The sequence below is a fragment of the Fukomys damarensis genome, unplaced genomic scaffold, assembly GCF_012274545.1.
Source record: "Fukomys damarensis isolate Sample0158 unplaced genomic scaffold, DMR_v1.0_HiC HiC_scaffold_13, whole genome shotgun sequence".
NCBI classification, from domain to species: domain Eukaryota; kingdom Metazoa; phylum Chordata; class Mammalia; order Rodentia; family Bathyergidae; genus Fukomys; species Fukomys damarensis.
The window spans coordinates 36,486,800-36,507,281 of record NW_022900925.1 but is presented as its reverse complement, the minus strand read 5'-3'; the positions used below and the strand labels follow the sequence as shown (position 1 = coordinate 36,507,281).

Genomic DNA, 20,482 nt, shown 5'->3' with positions numbered 1-20,482 from the left:
GGCTAGTGCGGGGAGGCGTGAGCCCTGCCTCTGGGCATGCGCAGCCGCTGTTGTGCGTGCCCTTCGCGCCTCGCGTGGGCGCCATTTTCCCGCGCTCTGGTCGGCGCCGAAGGACTGAAGAGAGTAGAGGAAATGAAACCTGGGCTTTGCGTTCCGGCGACTTCCTTAGACGGGGGTTGGTGGAGGCTGGAGGGATCTAGGAGAGAACACCGTGGGTCCCAAGAACCGTAGTAGGGTAGAGCAACCAGAGGACCTAAGGAAGAAGCTGTTGAGACTTTTTTTTCTCACGTGAAGCAGAAGGCCCCGCGTGGGAGTGTTCTGTGCCTTTCTTCTGGTGACTGATGAAACTGTGCGCAATCTCTTTCATACTATTCATTCACAGTATGCTTCTGCGCACGAAATCAAGACTTTGAAGAATCCTAGTGCACCAGTCCAGACCTGACTGTGGAGAGGAATGTGGAACCTTCATTTCCAGGTTCAAATATGAAGCAATGTAGAGGCACCCCTTCCTCTAGCAAAAATTTATGTAGAAGTTTTAGCTTTAGAAAATGGGCCCAATTGAAAAGCAAGAGGCCAAGACCTGTTTTTCCTGTGGCAATGGGTGATAATGTCAGAGACCTCCAGAAGACACCATACCCATGAATGTCATGGGTCTTTCTTGGCTACTAGTCTGGTGGCTTGAAAGGCCCTACATATTGTCTATTTCTTAGCAACGGGACACCCCCTCAGTAGTGGTTTTGAGTAGGCTGGTTGGTAGAGAGCCCAAGGTTCAGACAAGGTGCAGAATGGTTATTTTGGGTGAGATCAACAGTTTTCAGTTTTATTTCCTTTGAGCCGAGTCAGTATTTGGACTATCTCAGATGGTCCAGGAGCAACCTTTGTCAGTAATTTCATTTTTAGTCACTGTTAATTTTATCTGTAAAGTATGAGCTATAAAATGTGATTCAATGAGTCAGATCTACCCATTGTCAGTTACCGTATTCATGGTTTAGTCTCAACTGTTCCTTTCTTAAGGCAAAGATAATGAAGACAAATTTAGGCGTGCTCTTCCCTAGAAGTTTGTCGTTCCAGCACTGGTCAAGGTGCTTTATAAATTTGGTATTTATTGACTTCCTAGTTATGAAGTAGTTGTTCCTTGTAAGAACTGTGTGATAAACTTTGACTCCTATGAAAAGAGCCCTTGCCAAACTTGCAGTAACTGTCTGTTGAAAGGGGCTATATATATCCATACTTTTTTAAGACTTTTGTTTTAGAAGATTTAGATATATAATGCAAAGATAGTACAGAATTCTCACATATCCCCACCTCCGGTTTTTCTATTATTGACATTTTACATTAGCATAGTATATTTGTCACAATTAATGAAGCAATAGTGATATATTACTATGAACTAAAGTCCATGCTTCATTCACATTTCCTTAGTTTTTATGCTCCAGGATCCCATCCAAGATACCATATTACACTTAGCTGTTATGTCCCATTAAATTCCTCTTGGCTGTGACAGTTTCTCAGACTTTTTTTTTTTTAAATTAGGACATGTTTGTAGTACATAATGAGTACATTTATCATGGGGAGTCGATACGTATACATAACACATCTTAATTCTTCCCCATCTCTGGGTTCTCAGACTCCTTTTTGTTTTCGTTTTTGATGATCTTGACGGTTAATGACAGTTTTGATGACCTTGCCCTGGCCTTAAGTGGTCAAGTAGTTTACAGAAGGCCTCTTGATTGGAATTTGGTTCATATTTTTCTCATTGCTAGACTAGGGTTATGGGTGTTTGAGAGGAGGACCACAAAAGTAAAGTAACATTCTCAAACATCACATCAAGTATACATAACTAGGAATATGCGTTATCCCCATTGATGTTTATCTTAATCACCAGGCTGAGGTAGCATTTGTCAGAACACTTAAAAAATGGGGATTTGTGCTCCACTCTTAAGGGTGGAGTAACTACATAAATTATTTTACTAATCTACTTTTTATCTATCCCTTTGGGTATCACTTTTTGGAGCCTGAAATACTCCATACTGAACCAAGTATAGAGAAGAACATTCCACTATTACCTACAGGCAACATTGTAATGAAAGGTAGTGAAGCTTCTTTGTAAGTTTAATAACCAAATATCCTCATACCATCCCTGTGAAAGTTTACAGTTCCTCTTCTGCTACTTTTGATGTGCTATTTTTGCTTTTAGAAACTAACAAACAACAAATTTCCCCTTTCAGTACTAAAATTAAACCTAGTGTTTAGAATATTTATTTGAAATTGATAGTATCCTCCAAAACAACAATTCACAGCTATAGCAATGCTACTGTGGTGCTGTGATTTTAAAGCCAGCGCATTAGTCACCCATTAAAGTATGTATGTGTGTATATACATACACGCACACACACACACACACACACACACACATATATATATCACCATATATATTATATATTATTTTAAAATAAACAATGTGTATATAATATATATTACATATATTGCTTATATGCCGATTCTATTTAAAAGAAATTCATAATATTATACTGTGCATGCTTTAACTCATAAATATGGATTTATTTTGATAGGGTCCACTATGCAAAAGCCCTTCACCTTAATAATTTTATAAGAGTGACTGTGGAATTATTCATATTTTGGCTGTTTAACACGTTGGGTGTCATTAGGACTCTCCTAAATAAAGCTCCTTAAGACTTCAATGTGGGCTGGGGATTTAGCTCAGCAGTTTGATGGCCTGCCTTGCAAGCACAAGGACCCAAGTTCAATCCCCGGTACCAAAAAAGACTTCAATGTGTTGAAAAATTTGTATTGTCGTCTTGCTGTCCTCACTGTGCACACGTGTGCTTTGCCTCTATGAGGCGGGGAGGATGCTGGGAAAAGATGCTGACTGGCATATGTCTGTGAACAATACCTTTTGGTGAATTTGGCTATTTTACTACCGTTCCTCCAAACCTATGTGCTTTCCTGATATGTATCGTTGTAGAAAATAGACACACAGAATTATATTTTTGCCAGCAGTGTCAAACCAACCAGCTCCCACAAGGAAAAACAAAAGCGAGACAGTTGCTCCCCAAAGTGAAAACGTCAAATGGATCAAAGTGCCAGTCTGCTTTTGAACTGTTGCTCTGAAAACCTGGACCAAGACCATTTAACGTATGAAGTGAAAAACTGAGGAAGGGGGAAACCCCACGAATTATGCATACTTCAAACGAAGGGCGCTCTCCTCCATGGTTTTCAGGGCCACCACTCTCCAGTCTTGACACAGAGCCCGGGTCGCCCCCCTAAAGCTCTTCGCTCTTGGGCTTGCCCAGAGAGCGGTGCGATGCTGGCTCGTCACGGTTCCCCTCCCCACAGGACGCCAGCCGGTGGCTGATCCGCCCTTTCCATGCTGTCGGTTCCTCGGGTTTGACTTTGACGTTCAGAGTGGGCTGCAGGTGCGGAACCCGGGCGCCGGTGAGCGCTATAAGCCGCCGCCAGCCAGCGCCGCTGTAACCCCGCGGTGGCACTGCAGTCGCCCGCGGTCCCTTCCTTCTGCGCCCAAAGCTGGAAAGTGCGGCAGGAGCACGTGGAGCCCGAGCTGCAGCCCGCGCCATGGAAGGTGAGCCCCCCTCGGCCCCGCGGGGTCCCGGGTCTTCGCGGAGCGCCTAGCGCCTCTGGAGCTCGGCTTTGCTTCTATGCATTTCTTTTGTCAAAGTGAATAGGATTTCAGAGGCAACGCGTGTGGGTTCGCGTACACCCGCCTCCCCCAACCCTGCAAAGTGGTAACTGCTCCCCAATTTTGTTTCTTATGGGGTGTCAGACACCAGAGGTCAACCCTAAGTTTGGAGAGTTGAGAGAGAGAGAGAGAGAGAGAGAGCGTGAGTTTCTGGGGTGCCCCTGGATGGGCTACAAAACGGCGGGGGGAATGAATGCTTGCGTTGCTTTTCTTTGGTCCATGGCCTCGGTGTCCATTGGAATTAGGCTACTCGAGTGACTTGTTTTACATGAAAAGTGACTGTTTTCCCTGGGGGTGAATGGTGCTTACTGGAAAGGGACATTTTGAAGTAACGGGCACTTGCAGTTCCCATGGAACTGATCTTCCTAGTGAGCCTCTATTTCACCTGAAGCAAAAACCAGGTTCGCATTGAGTTTATTTGAATTACTTTGGAAATTCATCAAACTATCCTTGCTTCGAAAAAATAACATCCATGTGTACTTCCTTGGGACACTTAAAGACATACTGCTTATTATAAACTCTTGAATAGTCTTTTCAACAAGTGTTTGTAAAATCTTGAAAATGGCAGATATGTTTCAACTTGGGAGGAGGTGGTACTTATAAAAGAATTTGAGAAGCATTCATTCTACTAAAAATAACACTTAACTAATCAAAGTGTTAATTTGATAACTATTATGGACAACATGGAAATTTTCTTCATAATACCGAAGAGTCTCTCATTGCCATGAATCTTAATCTTTGATAGCTTTGGTTCTAGAGTGTATGATGTTATGAAAATATGATGAAATACTGTGAGATGCAGATAAAAATGGTAAATCCTTTAACAATATAATTTAATGCATCAATGCAGTCCCTATATCCTCAGTTTGTACACAGGTACACATAGTTGTTATTACATATTAAAAACTTTTAAGTGGCCATTGTTGAATAATGCTTGACTTATTTTCTCCTGTGAAAAACTGTTTGTTTTTAAAAATTACCAGGGTTTTGAAAGTACCTTAAATTTGTACTTTGAACAGGAAGAAAGCTGGGTTGCTGTTAACTGTAGGAAAATATTTTTTAACAAAGTCCCATGCTTTATTACAAATAGTTTTTGTGAAGTTATAGATCACTATTCCAACACTACTTTTCCTAGTCTTACCTGTGTCACTTATCAAGAATCATATAACTCCATAGAAACTGGAGTGATTCTTTGTAAATGTCATTACCAAGTTCACTTATTAAATGTGAAATAAAAAATAAAATAAATGTTAAATAAAGAAACTAAACTGAATGATTTAGGATGTTAGTGACCTAATGGATTTTTACATAAGCCTGATAAAGTCTCTCTGAGGATGAAAGGGATGATAATTTGTGCATTGAATTCTGAACGGTCTATAGGAGGAAAGAGCTGGAATATCGAATATATACCTGGGAGTTTGAAAAAGTTGTGAGTTTAGATTGCTAAATTAAATTCATAGGTCCATAGAGATAGATAAGTGGCATTAGTGTGCTTAATGCAAAAACTTAATGATGCGAGTTTGGTATTTTCACATCAGAGCTTTAGGACAGAATATTTAATGTAGTAAAATATCTAGTTCATTATTGTTCACAATTGACTAATCTGGCCCATATTTTTGATATTTAAAATATTTTTATATTATCTTGATATCTTGATCGCAATGTAAGACAGTGATTTGATCTGTAATATATCCCTCCTTGGCAATGTAAGGAAATAGGAGACTTTATGGAATACCTTTACTTTCTGCCAAATTTGGGGGTTAAATTAATATACTAGTTTATTGTTTGTGAAATGCAATGCTGTACTGTCAGTAGTTCCTTCAGTATAGAAAGTCATTTTTCATTTGTCAGCATATATTTATCAAGACTTTTTCTGTGTTAAGATGTTGAGTGAAACAAGCTTTTGAAAATGAAATCTTGTCCTGTAAAAATGAAAAGAGTTAATGCATGTAGTAAATCATAAGCTACAGCTTTTTAATTTTCTCACAATCTGTAACCCTAGTTTTCATATATCATTATACATTATTATTTGCATTATAATAACATCTTATCGCTGATATTGTTGGAAAATTAAATGGTTCACAAATAATTTCACAGGTAACCACAGGTTTCTGATTTAATATAAAATATTTTTATGTTAACAATATTGGGTAGAGCCCTAAGTACATATATTACATAGCTTTCTGACTTAAAACAAGGTACTTAAGAAACAGCTTTTATCTCAGTGACTCTGGGTTACTATCCTGACAATCAGGTAATGTATTGTGCTATAGTTTGTTCTCACAGAGGCTTTTTAACTGTGTAGAATTGAATGTTCCTTTACTAATTAATCCTGGGTTATTTTGCAGTTTTTGTCTCTGTCTCCTTTTTTCCTCCCCTGGGCTAGGGATTGAACTCAGGGACGTCACACAAGCTAGGCAAGTCACTCCACCACCTAACTAAACCCCACAGCCCGGGTTTGTCTCCTTGTGGATGTCAGCGCCTGTTTCTCTGCACGTGGATTACATGGCAGCCACATTTCATTTTCAGGTCCCTTTCCCTGTGCTGGGTGGTTGATGTTCGCTTGATCTCTGTTATGAATGTGTGGAGATTTAAACGCAACATTTTAAGGAAAAAGAGCCACAGAAAGGCTAAGGGGGCCCTAGTAGGATAGTTTTTTGAAGTCTCTGTTTCCTGTAATCCACTATGTTAGTTCACACTTACACGTCTTTGCTAACAGCATTTCTACCCTTTCTCTACCTAGTTTCCCTTCTCATCTTCCAGCGTGTGAAGAGGGTTATGATAATGAAGCCTGCATGGATGACTGCTGTCCCTGACCTTCCCTAGGGCCTTCTGGGGATGAGCCCCGCCTGGCCCCTCACCTCCTCCACTTAGCTAGCACAGGGCCCGTCTTCGCAAATGCTCAGGCCAGGAGAGTGCCTGGTTTGCAGAAAGCTCTTAGGGTTTGCTGTGCTCAATTAGGAAAACAGTGATGAAAAGTAATTTCATTATGTTTGTTATGATGCATTGTATTTGAATAATTTTTGCTGATAGATTAGTGCTAGATTTTTTTTGCTAAAACTTGAATTTTTTTTTTTGGTACCAGGGATCAAACTCAGTCCCTTGCGCTTGCAAAGCAGGGAGCAGAACCACTGAGCCAAATCCCTGGCTCGCTAAAACTCTTAATTTTTAATAGTACTTAGGTGGTATTACTGAAAAAGAAGCTTAGAAAACAAAAATGTTCTTGAGATTTTTGTCAGGTTTTCACTTAAAACCAAACTTACCTATTAAATTTACCTAAGCAGATTTCAGTATTATATATTAGTCATTAATATATCAGTAAGATATAGATGGTGGCCTGAAATTAGCATCAAGTTTTCAAGTGATATTTTCTAAAATACAAATTATCTCTAATCCAAAAACCCCAAATCTGAAAACCCCAAATTCCAAAACCTTTTGGGTGCTGACAGGATGCCATAGATGGAAAATCCCTTGTCTGACCTCATGTGAGTGGTCAAAGTCAGCTCTTAAAATACTGTATAAAATTACCTCAGTCTGTGTCGCATGGATAAACAAATGAGCTTCATGTTTAGACTCAGGTCTGAGCCCCATGATACCTCATTGTGTGTGTGTGTGTGTGTGTGTGTGTGTGTGTAAACAGATATTCCAAACATTTTTTAAAAATCTGAAACACTTTAGGTTCCAAACATTTTGGAGCAGGGATACTTGACCTGCAGTGACATTGGAACTAGTTTATTTTACTGAATAATTTGTCAGAGGTAACATTAAAGGCTTACTAGTAGAAGAGGTTGGGGTGTTAGCGAAATCCAATGTGATAAATACTACCATTTTCTTCTGATGCAGATTTGGCTCTGCTCTGGAAGAACTCATACAGTGCATTCTAATTTTGGATTTGTATGAAATTTTTGGTACTTTTTAAATTTAAGCGATGCAGTGCAATTTCCAGTAGTAAGCTATTTTGGGGGATTTTAATTTTCTTGATTTTATTTGTGTTTTATGTTTATCAAACATGTTTGTAGTTCATACTGATTGCATTCATTATGGGGAGTTGGTGATGTGCACAACACGTACTGGCTCCCCGTTCCCTCCTCTCACTGCTCCCTCCATCCCTTGGTCCCCTTCTTATTTGCAGAAGTTCTATATCCTTGTTCCCTGTTATCTGTCTTGTGTTTTGCTCTTCACATTATTTTTTCTTCGGGTTTCTAATATAAGAGAAACTATCCAGTATTTAAGCTTGCGTGTCTGATTTATTTCACTTAACTTTACTGTCTTGGGGTTTATCCCATCATAAACTATTTCTTTGTTCTTTCTTTCTTTTTTATTTTTTTTTGAGACAGGGTCTCACTATGTAGTTGAGACTGACCTGGAACTCACTATGTAGCTCAGCCTGGTCTTGAACTCACAGCAATCCTCCTGCCTCAGCCTCCCAAGTGCTGGGATTATAGGCGTGCACCACCATGCCTGGCTTTCATCATAAGCTATTTCTAAAAAACAAATTTTTTGATTCTTAGGCTCTGTATCACAGGAATTTCAGTTTTTTGAAGAAATTATGTTGATTTGAGAGATTTTTAATTTACCAGAAGATTTGGCACATCAGAATAATTTTCCTGTCATGGTGGCTATACAGAATCGGTGGATGTGAATAGAGATCACTCTCATCAACTTACAAGTATTGTTTGCAGATATGGAGTTACTGGTGGACGTAGTTCCAAACTGAAAACTGGTAGTAACTAGATTTATATTAACAGCTAATCATTTTCAGTGCCATCTGCTTCTGTCTCTATAGATAAGGAACCACTTGACCCCAATTTCTAGCCCTCATTAATAGTAGGTTATGTGCATGCACACAGGGTAGACAGTTTCATAAAAGTGCTTCTGGCCCAACTTGATTTAAGTTTCATTTGATTTTCACATAGCATCCCAAGTTTTAATGCGCTGAAGACTATCAAAGTATAAATTTATTCTTTGACCTCAACGTAGGAATTTTTGCTCACTCTAAAAATACTGAAAGAGTGTAAATGTGGCTTAAGTAGAGTTGTGGTTCCTTACTGGTCTTTTTGCTCATGTAAAATTATTTAAGTGAGAACATTACTATCTCTCCCATTCCCTGTATAAAATTTAGTGCCTATCAAGGCTTAGCTTAGGTGCTTTGGACATGCTTTTCTAGCAGTGTAGTAATAACATGCTCACCAACAAGAACATGTAATATGACACATCATGATTATATATTGTAAATCTTTCAAATACTTAATCTTATTAATACTTTAGTTACTTGTCTGAATTTTATGTTCAGAATCAAAGAATATCAATGTTAAATGTTTTTAGCGACTCAGCTTTCAAAGATGACTTACCTTTCTTCTTCAGTTTCTTCTGTTTTGGCAAATAAGACAAAATACAGAAATTATTAACATGTTCAAACTGGTGGATAAGACTGCAATTTTAATCCACAACTTGAGATTTCTAGTTTTTGTTTTATTTTTGTGGAACCACTGAGCCAAATCCTCAGCTGATTCTAGTTTTTGCTTTAAAAGTTGTCTTCTTACAGTTTAACTCTTTGCTAATTATTATGTATTCAAAATTATTATTGTACATTACTAAGAAATCTCTTGTTCTGTTTTGTAGTTGATAATCCATTTATGATTTCGCTTGTAAAAACCAAAATTCTTTAAAAAAAAAGGTTTAAAATTACTGGTTTGGGGCCGGGGATTTTCCTCAGTGTTTCCACTGCCTGCTTCTCAAGCACAAGGACCCGAGTTCAATCCCTGGTACCAGAAAAAAATTACTGGTATAAAAACAGATTCTTTCCTACTAAACAGACTTTCAAAGCCAGTAATGGCTAAGATGCAGCAAGTTCTGTAGAAATCACAACTGCCTGAAATTAAACCCATGGTCCCTGGACCCGAACAACTTCCTTATTTACGTAAAGCTTCCCAGCTTTATTTTGGTACCATGGATGTTATGCTGTACCATTCAGACTTATAGAGATAGATGAGCCAGTAGCTTATAATAAATAAAGCAGCTCCAAGGAGCTGCCAGTACCTCCAAGGAGACCAGGAGAGAGATTATTCACAACTGCTGTAAACCACTGCTCTCTGCCTCTGTGGGTTTGTGAACCATTTTAGCAGAACAAAAGGGTTGATGGGCCTTACTAACCAACACCTTTCTGCTAGCTGTGGGGTGGGGGGGGCAACCCTACAATGGATGAGACTGTTGCTATGGGTATATTAAAAAATTTTAACCTTTTTTCATGTATTCAAAAAAGAAAATTGTGAACTTTGACCAACAAGAGTTCAAAGTGAAAAAAAAAAAAAAAAGGATTCAAGGGGAAATCTACCTTTGGCATGTGTGAATGTAACCAGCTGTTTCTGAATCTTTGTGAATTTTCCTGAGAGAACATAATAACACATAATGATGTATAGATGTTATAGCTCTGTAAACTTTTGAGTAGGATGACGCAGGTAAAACTCCTAGCTTGACTCTTAGTAGGGCGAGGACCCCAGGATGTACACAGATGTGCGGTGCTTCAGTGAGTGTGGCTTGCACACCTCACCTCAGTGAAAGGGATCTGGGGTTTCTTGAGGGATCCCATGCTTAGCTATTGCAGCAGTCACTGAACTTGGGTCCTAAGTTGCCTCAAACCCAAACGGCTAGAAGATTTTAATAAGTTCTCTAATTTGGGGAGGGATGTACAGTCTGTATAATAGGACAAATAATGATTGAACAAGTTGATATTAAAATTCATGTAGTGCTTCTAGATTGTGTAGCTAATATCCATCCAGTGACATTTGATTATTACATGATGAACTTGGGTCTTCCACCGTCAGTCTCCCCACTCACCAGGTATCAGGATCAGGCACAAGAACACAACAAAACTTATGTTAAGCAATGGGACAAAATTATGTGGGACAGATGCAAGTGTGGTGTTCCAGATGGGGGACGGGGGTGGCGTGGGGGTAGGGAGTAAGAGACCACGGCTAGGCCTGCATTTCCTCTGTCAAAGGTCAGCACTGGTGGCCCCTCTGGAGCCCTGCAGTTCCATAGAGTACATTTTGAAAACCGCTGACTCAGACTGCTGTATACATATATTTTTCCTACTGGTAATCTTATATCTAGACTTGTATCTCATTCTCTTTTGAAGACTGCTGTCAGAATGATATACCTACACTATCAAGTTAATCCCTACTCAGAAAACATTTGAAGCTGCTTCTCAGTGTAGCTTCAGTAAACCTTTCCACAGGATGCTTAATCCTGTTACACGCCCATCCTAACTCTCCATTTCTCTAATGCTGTTCTTCCAACTCAACAAGTCCAAAAAACAACTCATTCTCATTGCAACACACAGTGACTTTTACTGGCTTCCTGACACTGTTAATAGGACAAATATACAGGACCACGATTACTTTCTTATTAGCCTCACAGCGCCCGTCGTACCAGTTGAAATCCTCAGGTGTCCATTATGTTCTGCTCCTGTTATGTCCGGTGGGAAGCCACCACCTCTGATTCTATATTCTATTGTTTTGGTACCGGGGATGGAATTTAGATCCTTACGCTTGCAAGGCATGTGGCGGCACCACTGAGCTAAATCCCCGGTCCTAATTCTAGAAGGATTCTTCTCTTCCTTTGCTGAAACTCACTGACCTTTTGTACCTGCCTCATGACTTGTAGACTTTCATTCCATTTTGTGTTTAAATGTGAAATATTTTTGCATGCTTCAGAACGCTGAAATTTGTCTAGAACTGCAACTGCCGTGTAACTTGAGGGAGGGTGATTTCTTTGTTTTTTCGGGACTCATATGCTTTAACCATTAGTGATGCAGCCTGTGTCCTTCTGAATTTAGGTGTTTCATTCACAGTGATTCTACAAAACCACCTGCCTACTTTATTATTCTGTCTGAATACAGACTATGTATCTTTGAATACCTTTTGGATACAGATTATATATCTTTATTTATTTTCATTTAGTTCACCTTTACATTACAGTTGTGGTCTTACCTTACTTTTAAAAAAGAAAACATGTGTGTGCAGATAGGTAGTATTTAATTCACATTAGTAAAAGAGTCTTATAAAATATTTTTCCTAAAAGAGGGCACTGAGTCTTGGTAAAGTTGAGAACCACTCTTCTAAATAAACAGGGGTTTACTCTAAGAGACCAAGCGCAGCTTAAATAAGATAGTGAATGTGAAGTCATCTTGAAGACACTAGACACAAAGTTTAGGTCCATTGAGTGCTCAGTTCAATTCATACCTCCTCTATGAGGAATATTTAGAACATTGCTACTCTAAGAATGGCCAGCAGTTTCACCAGTTTGTAACACTGGGAATTGTTTAGCAAGCCAGGCCAGACTTACTGAGTCGGTTAGTTGTTTTTTTGTTTTTTGTTTTTTTTTGGTACTGGGAATTGAAGTCAGGATCTTGAACTTGCCAGGCAGGCATGATGCCACTGAGCTAAATCCCTGGCCCCAGACTTACTGAGTCAGGATCTGTATTTTAAGAAGATCCCCAGGGAATTCTTGCTCATGCAAAAGTTTGGTGGGCCTTTCCCAGGTCTGAACAGCATCAGCAGAAACCATGACAGTTTCATAGCACTTGCTGTATCAGTGCTAGGCATCTTCATGGATTTAGTTTATGTTTTTATTGTTTAGATGATGATTTTAAGGGATAGATGGACAGTGAAAGCTTTGCATTTCATTTGGAGTAGTCTTGTAATGCACCATTTATTATACAACACAATTCAAAAGTCACAAGTCTTTATTCTTCATTAAAAATATTCCATGAATGACTTTTATGCACCATATATGCAGAACTATTGTTAAGACAGTGATGTACAAGATAGACAGGGCTTTGGTACTGGTGGAATTCAGTCAGGTAAGGAAGGAAGACAGATAAAAAGCCAAGTAATAACAGTTGAATTAATTTAAAATCATTGTCTTAGTTTACTTTTCTTATTGCTGAGACAATATATCGGACACCCAAAGTTAAAGGAGGAAAGGTTTATTTTGGTTCACAGTTTGTGGAGGTTTTAGTTCATAGTTAGCTGGCTCCAAGGCATGGTGGCAGGCAGGGAGGCATTGCAGAGGAGAAACAGTTCATGGCAGGCAGAAGGCAGAAGACAGCAAGCACTAAGCAGCAAGTATCAAGCAGTGGCCCTTGTATCTTGTCCAGATATAAGGTACCCACAGGGTACCCACCTGTAGGGCAGGTGGCACTCACACCCTTAATCCTAACATCAAATCCTTGATCCCAGCATCACCTCCCCTAGATCCAGCCACCTCCAAAAAGCTCCACCTGTGACTGCATGAGGCTGTGGGGGGACGTCTAGATATAACCCATAATAATCATGCTCAGTGCTATGAAGAAATACACAGAATGCTAATATGGAAAATAATAGTGGGGCATAGAATCGGTGACCTCTCCTCTAAAGAGGAGATCTGGCTAGAGATAGGAATCTGGGCATCTTTAGCACCAAGGTCATCTTCTTTTTTTTTTTTTTTTTTGGTACTTGGGTCCTTGTGCTTGCAAGGCAGGCAGCAGAACCACTGAGCTAAATCCCCAGCCCAGCACCAAGGTCATCTTTAAAGCCAAGAGAATGAGTGGACTCACCTGAGGAGAGTGTGTGTTGAGAGAAGGGGACTCAAGATAGAGTCCTGAGGCCAGGGATTTAGCTCAGTGGTTCCACTGCCTGCCTAGCAAGTGCAAGGACCCAAATTTGATCCCTGGTACAAAAAATAATAATAAAAAAAAGAGCCCTGAGAAATGCCTCAGTTGGGCAGGTGGAGGAGCAGAGTAGAAAGCAGCCAGGCAGCTGGTTGTGGCAGCACATGCCTGTAATCCCAGCACTCAGGAGGCTGAGGCAGGAGGATGGCCACGAGTTCAAGGTTATCCCGGGCTACTCAGTGCATTCAAGGCCAAGCCTGGGTTATACAGTGAGATCCTGTCTCAAAAAAGCAATAAACAACAAAATCATGAAAACAGCCAACGAGATGGGAAGAAATCCAGCAGTGTGATGTAACTGAATTCAAGAAAGAAAAGTATTCGTGGAGACAGGATGGTCAGCTATGTTGGATGTGGCTAAGGAATCAAGCAAGTTGAGGGCAAAAATGTGGGGTGGTTTTGGCCACATAAAACTTGCGAGTGACCTTGCCAGAGTGGTTTCTGTGGAGCGACAGGGAAGGAAGCCAAATTTAAGTGGCTAAAGCGGAAATGGGAATAGAAGCAGAAGCTTTGAAAAGAGACCCTTTTTTTTTAGAAGTTTATCTATAAGGTGAAGCAATAAATGGAGATCTTACTGGGGGGGAAAAGTAGATTGAGGGTTTTTAAAAAACTGTATTTTATGTTTGTTTGTATTTTTTGTTTTCTCTGGATACGAGACCTTTATACTGTATGTAGCCTAAGTTTATTGAAAAAAATCAAAGTTAAAATAGATTTTAAGCCGGGCATGGTGGCACTTGCCTGTAATCCCAGCACTTGGGAGACCGAGACAGGAGGATCGCTGTGAGTTCGAGACCAGCCTGGCCTACATAGTGAGTTCCAGGTCAGTCTCAACGACGTAGTGAGACCCTGTCTCAAAAATACCAAAATTAATTAATTAATTAATTTTAAAAAATAGATTTTAAAGTCCCAATTCTCAGGGAGAATTGAAAATATCTTCCTATTTAGTTAACACATGACTGTTGCATTAAGTCAGTTACTATAACAAAATACCCAAGGCAGGCTGTTTATGGAAAGAGGTTGATCTGGTTGTGATGGTGCAGGGTTATCACTATGAGTTGGAGGCCAGCCTAGGCTACATAGTAAGTTCAAAGCCAGCCTGAACTATAAAGAGAGACCCTGTCTCAGAAAACAAATGAGAAAATGAATTTTGTTTTTATTGTTTTGGTACTGGGGATGGAACTTGGGACCTTGCACTTTTGAGGCAGGCAGTGGAACAACTGAGCTAAAGCCCAGCCCTCTGTGACCCAAGGACCTTCTACAAGGCTCCCCTCTCCACAGGAGCCCTCATCTCCCTGTCCCTCCACCCCGAGGACCGAGCTTCCATCACCCTCGGGGGTACTCAGGACTTAGGCCACGTCCAAAGCACAGCATGGACATCAGCGTCCTCACTGTGAGGATTTTTAAGCTGTGTGGGCCCCATGTGGTGGGCCCTTGATACAGATTCTATAAGTAGAAGATTCTATAGTTGAACCACGAGAAACCGTCGATTTTCTGTGCTCTTCTCAAAGGTGGGAAGATGCTGCTGTAATTGCATTTCATAGTTTTAAGATTTTAGATATCTGAGTTGTGTTCAATAGACTTAAAAAATTAAGAGTAATATGTACAATAAAGTATATGTCTATGTCCATAGCAGTCTGTGCTTTTTAACCTATCTACAACCTTTCAGATCAAGATATGACCATTTACATCATCTAAGAAGGTTTGCTATTTATAATTATTTTTATATGGATTTGTTTATTCATTTTGCAGTACTGGGGATCAAACCTAGGGCCTTGCTCATGTTCAGTAACTTTCTATTTTGTTTTGAGACATAGTCTTGATAAGGTTCCCAGGCTGGTCTTAAATTTGCGATCCTTCTGCCTCAGCCCCCCAAGGAATTGGGTGCCCATGTAAAGCACCATGCCCAGGAATCATTTATAATTAATATCCCCATTTCTCTCAGTTAAATGCTGTTCAGACTTCTGTCATCATAGATTAATTTCCATGTTCCTGAATTCCGTATCAGCGGAATTAATTATACAGTATACGTTTTTATTGTGGGTGTGGCTTCTTTTCCTCAACGGAAATCTGTTCATGTTGTTATATTTGCTAGTAATTTAATTTCTTTCATTGTTGAATAGTTTAAAAACACTGCAATTTATTCATCTATGCTTTAATGGACATTTGATCGTTTTTAGTGTGTGGCTATGTGAGAGCGTCCTTGTATCTTCAAGTGGACGTACACATTTATGCCTCTTGAGCTAGCATGCGTGGCCCGGAACATAGGTGTATGTTCAGCTTTGACCCACCCTGCGCGGTGGTTTTGGAGGTGGTTGCAGCAGTCTGCTTGGATGTCCCATGGCCATGTCTGAGTGCTCCGTTGTTCCACAATCTTGCCGTCCCATGCTGTTGTCAGTCTTTCAAAGTTTAGCCCATCTACTGGAGGGTAGTCAGTCCTGTTTTGTTGTGGTTTTAATTTGTATTTTCCTGATTAGTAATGATGCTCAGTACCTTCTTTATGTTTATTAGCCACTTGGGTATCCTCTTTCCTGAAATACCTAAATCTTCTAGTCATTTGAAGGTTTTTGTTGTTTTGGTTGGTTATCTTTTTCTTACTGATTTTGTAGGCTATTAAAAACACATATATTTTGATAATGTACTTTGTCAGGAGTACATGTTTTCTCTCCAGTTTATAATTTTATTATTAATCTACTTGGTGAATAGAATTCCCAGTTTGTTTTTAGAATTCCTAATTTTAATGAAGACCAATTTATCAATTCTTTTTCTTTTGTGATTAAGTGTTCTTTCGGTATCATGTTTGAGAAATATTTGCCTACTCCATGAAAATATTCTCCTGTCTTCCTATAGTACTTAGATATTTACATTTTCACATTTAGGTCTATTATATTCATTAAATTACAGATTCTGGTTTTGGCTTTAGTTATTTTTTTTTATTTCTATTTATCTATCTATCTATCTATTTATTTATTTATTTATTGAGACACGGTTTTGTTATATAGTTCAGCCTGGCTTTGAACTCTCTATGTAGCCCAGGCCAGCCTCAAACTTGTGGTGATCCTCCTGCCTCAGCCTCCCAAGTTGGGCTCACAGGCCTGTGCTACCACACCTAGCTCAGGCTTTAGGTATTTTGTAACAAAAGCTAGGCACTTTACAATTATAAAGTAAAAATCTTAATTTGAATGTGTTAGATTCAATCATTTTAGCACATTTTAAGTAGCACTGACATGACACAATCCTGGTCCTTTTTTTTTTCTCTCTGTACATGTTCATTCAATGGCATATGGTACCCAAGGTAAAGTAGAAACACTTTAGGGTAACTTTAGGATAACTGACTTCTCATGGAAAATAACCCTAGCCACTAGCTGAGCCCCAGGGAATGGAGAACCCTGTGGTTCTGGGGTTACTCTCCCTTGAAAGAATGCTTTGTAATGGAGATTTAACCAAGGGCTCTCAGCCCGCACACTGAGCTACATCCTTAGCCATTGTTTAATTTTTAATTTGAGACAGGCTCTTCTAAGTTGCTAAGTTGTCCAGGCAGGGCTTAAACTTGTGATCCTGCCTTAGCCTCCCAGAGTGCTGGGATTGCAGGTGTGCCACCATGCTGTTTGTTGTCATTTTATTTTTCAAATCTTCCTTTCCCCACAATCAGCAAGCAACAATACAGTTTTAGACAATTAAAGTATTTGAAATTAAGTGAGCCTAAAATCTCTTCTAGTTCCAGCCTCCTAACATCCGCAATCTGCCAGGTGTGATGGGGCACGCCTGTGAGCCTAGCACTTGGGAGGCTGAGGCAGGATGATCACTTTTAGTTTGAGGCCACCCTGGGCGACATAGTGAGTTCAAGGCCAGGCTGAACTACATAGCAAGACTGTCTCAAATAACAAGCAAACAAATAAATAAATAAAATCTATAATCTTTATAGGAGACATTTAGACATAATTTAAATTATATGAAACAACAGGCAATTCAAAAGAGGAATCCTTTGTTTCTTAATATGTCACTAAAATCGTGCCTTTGGACAATTACTTGAATTCATATTTTTTGTCATTCTTTCTGTTCTTTTCTGAATAATAGTGAAAATTCTAAGTTTAGGAGATAAAAGAGAAATTTCATTGCACTACTGGGCTGAGTGGTTGATGCTACATTTATTTTCTTCCTCTTTCTCTCTTCCCTCTCCCTGCCTCCCTCCCTCCCTCCTTTCCTTCCCTTCTCTTCCCCTCTTCCTTCCTGTACTGAGGGTTGAACCCAAGGAGCACTTAGCCATGCCTTGCCCTTTCAGTTTTGCTTTTGAGTCAGGGTCCCACTAGGTTTCCCAGTGTGCCTCGAACTTGGTGAGCCTCCTGCCTCAGCCTCCAAGTAGCTGGGATTTAGAACATGAACCACCATGCCTGGCTTGGGGCACATTCTTGAAGGACCAAGTGCAAACAAAAACAGGTCAACAAGACAGCCCTCAGTGTGGCTGAGGACCTATCCCCTGGATTCCCAGAAGTTAAATGAAGAGCGGACATTTCAGGAATTTGAGTTCAGCTGCTTTTTTTTTTTTTTTTTTGTATGGGTGTTGAACTCAGGACCTTGTGCTTGCCCCGCAGGCACTGAGCTGTATCCCTGGCCCTTCAGTTCAGCTTCTTTTAAGGGAGAAGGTTTTGTGTTTTAACCATGAGAATTTCCTGAAACGGAAAGGAGTCACTTCAGTATTGTGAGAAGTTTTGAGCAGAGATTTTACAGTAAAGGAAGAGTGAGAGAACATGGCACCAGGGGCGGGGTGGTAAGCTAGTTAATGCACCCACTCCAGTTCTAACAGTCTTATGCCCTCAGTTAGAAGGTCCATTTCCTCTTGCAGTACTGGTCTTGCGGTGGTGATTGCATGTAGTGGTGATAAAGAGAACAGTCAAAGGGATTTTCAGATACAGGAGTCAAGATTCCTTGGCCCATTTATAGCCCCTGTATGAATGTTGCAATTGTCCATTTTCAAAGATTTAGTTGAAAGTGGACATTTTATATATGAGAAACTTTAAAAATAAAAGACGCTTAGGGATAAGGAGTCAGTCTACTGTGATGCAGATAAAAAAGAATAGCATCACTCAGAGACAGCTTTGTGGCACCTGTCAGGCTCGGGGTACCTGACAGCCCCTGGTAGCTGACAAATTCAGCCCAAGATTCTTTCTAAAATTTGACATCTTGATCTTTAGCGTCTACCTTTCTTTCTGGAAAATTAGACTAGCAAGTGGAAATCTGATCTCTGAAACTAAGAGAACTTTATTGTCTGGTATTTCTTTTCTTTTGTTTTCCTTTTTTTTTTAGACAGGGTCTCACTATGTAGTTGAGACTGCCCTGGAACTCACTATGTAGCCCAGGCTGGTCTCAAACTCGCAGTGATCCTCCTGCCTCAGCCTCCCGAGTGCTGGGATTACAATCATGCGCTACCAAGTCTGGCATATTATCTAGTATTCTTAATGGAATGATGACTGTTTAATAGTATTATAGGGCCAGGGGTTTAGCTCAGTGGTTCTGCTGCCTGCCTCACAAGTGCAAGGACCCAAGTTCTATCCCCAGTACCAACAAAAAAAATAGTAAAGGCAAGTTTATAACCAGTTGAGTAAAACTATGGCTATAAATTGTGTTGCCAGTGTAAGCATTTGGTTTTGTTTGCAGATTAATTCATATTAGAGCTAAGAGTAAAACACTCACACGTGAGCTTCGTGACATCTGCTAACCAGACTCCTGCCATGTCCAAGTTTAAAATTTGTTTGTAATCCCCCCCGCACTTTCATTTTGCAGTATGTGAGATTGCTAGAATCAGAGGGAAAAGCTTGAAAAATTCCAACAAGTGAATTTTTGAAATGTCATCTCTGTCAGTGAAAAGAGAATCTAAAGGAATAAAACAAATTTGAAATTTTCGCCTGCCAGTCAGGTTGTGGTGAAGGCTCATTTTCCATAGGAATAGAAAGCAACTTGAGATTGCTATAACGCAAAGAAAGCCTCACCATAGCAGAATGCTGTGTGGAGCTACAGAAGAAAGAAGCTCTAGCATTTACTGTCCACTGCGTTTGTTAGCAAGCTCAGTAATAGCACAGTTCCATCCTTGACTGGATTTGGTATTTAAAAGGTAAGGTGCTAGTCAAAATAAACCTCTTCTCCTTCAAGCAAACAAAGAAAGAGATGTGATGTTCTTGGAAAGCACTTACGATTTGATTAAACTTTAAAGCCTATTGTGAGAAGGGCAGAGAGGCAAATGACATGAAAAGAGAGTCTAGGGTGTTCTGCATGTTACAGTTTTGGCTTTTGACTGGGATAAGAAAGTGGTTTTATCGGATGATACTTAGGAATCCCAATGGAAACATTGTGCTAAGTATGGATTTGTACACATACATGTAGGTACATTTAAAAATACTTTATTTGGGTCTGGGATTTAGCTCAGTGGTTCCGCCACCTGCCTCCCAAGCACAAGGTCCTGAGTTTGATCCCCAGTACCAAAAAATAAATAAACATTCTTTTATTTGGATGTTTGGCATCACTTGGTTAGTTTTTTTTACCCACTGTAAAGACACATTAATTTTTCCGTCAGTGAAATTTGTAAAGTGCTTTGTGTAAAAGGGTGCTGTCTTTGATTACTGCAATAATGAAAACCTCAACTTTACCCTGAAATTCCAGCTTCAGGGTTTTCAAAATCATGATAGAATAGGTTATTGTTGTTTCCTGGTCTGATTTTCTAAAAAAATTTTTTTGGCCGATAAATTTAAGTTTTATTTTCAAACTTCAAATAAGATTAAAGCAAGGTTTGATTTTCTTCTCTTTATCCAGGCTTATTGGGTTTTATTTTGTTTTGTTTTAGTTTCTGGTTTATTTTACTTCATTTTTATTAATGTTATTTTAATGGACAAATCATAATTATATACATTTATGTGCTGCAGTATGTTTTGATCTGTGCATGCAATGCGGACTGATTAAATTGAGCAAATTACATATCTGTTACCTCACTTATTTTTGTGGTAAGATACTTGAGTTTACTCTCTTAGTAATTCTAAAACATGCTGACCATAGTCACCCTGCTGCAC

General features: G+C 39.6%; 1 protein-coding gene across 5 annotated transcripts in view; it reads left to right on the top strand.

The window, feature by feature from the left end:
- Positions 1–3,562: 3,562 nt before the first annotated feature.
- The window catches only part of Ikzf3 (IKAROS family zinc finger 3), a 78,491-nt gene continuing 61,571 nt past the window's right edge, over positions 3,563–20,482 (top strand). For all 5 annotated transcript variants that reach the window (XM_019206906.2, XM_010620028.2, XM_033763025.1 and 2 more), the window contains exon 1: positions 3,563–3,601. In XM_019206906.2, the coding sequence (XP_019062451.1) occupies positions 3,595–3,601 (7 nt within the window). In that variant the 5' untranslated portion in view covers positions 3,563–3,594. The remainder of the gene's footprint in view (positions 3,602–20,482) is intronic.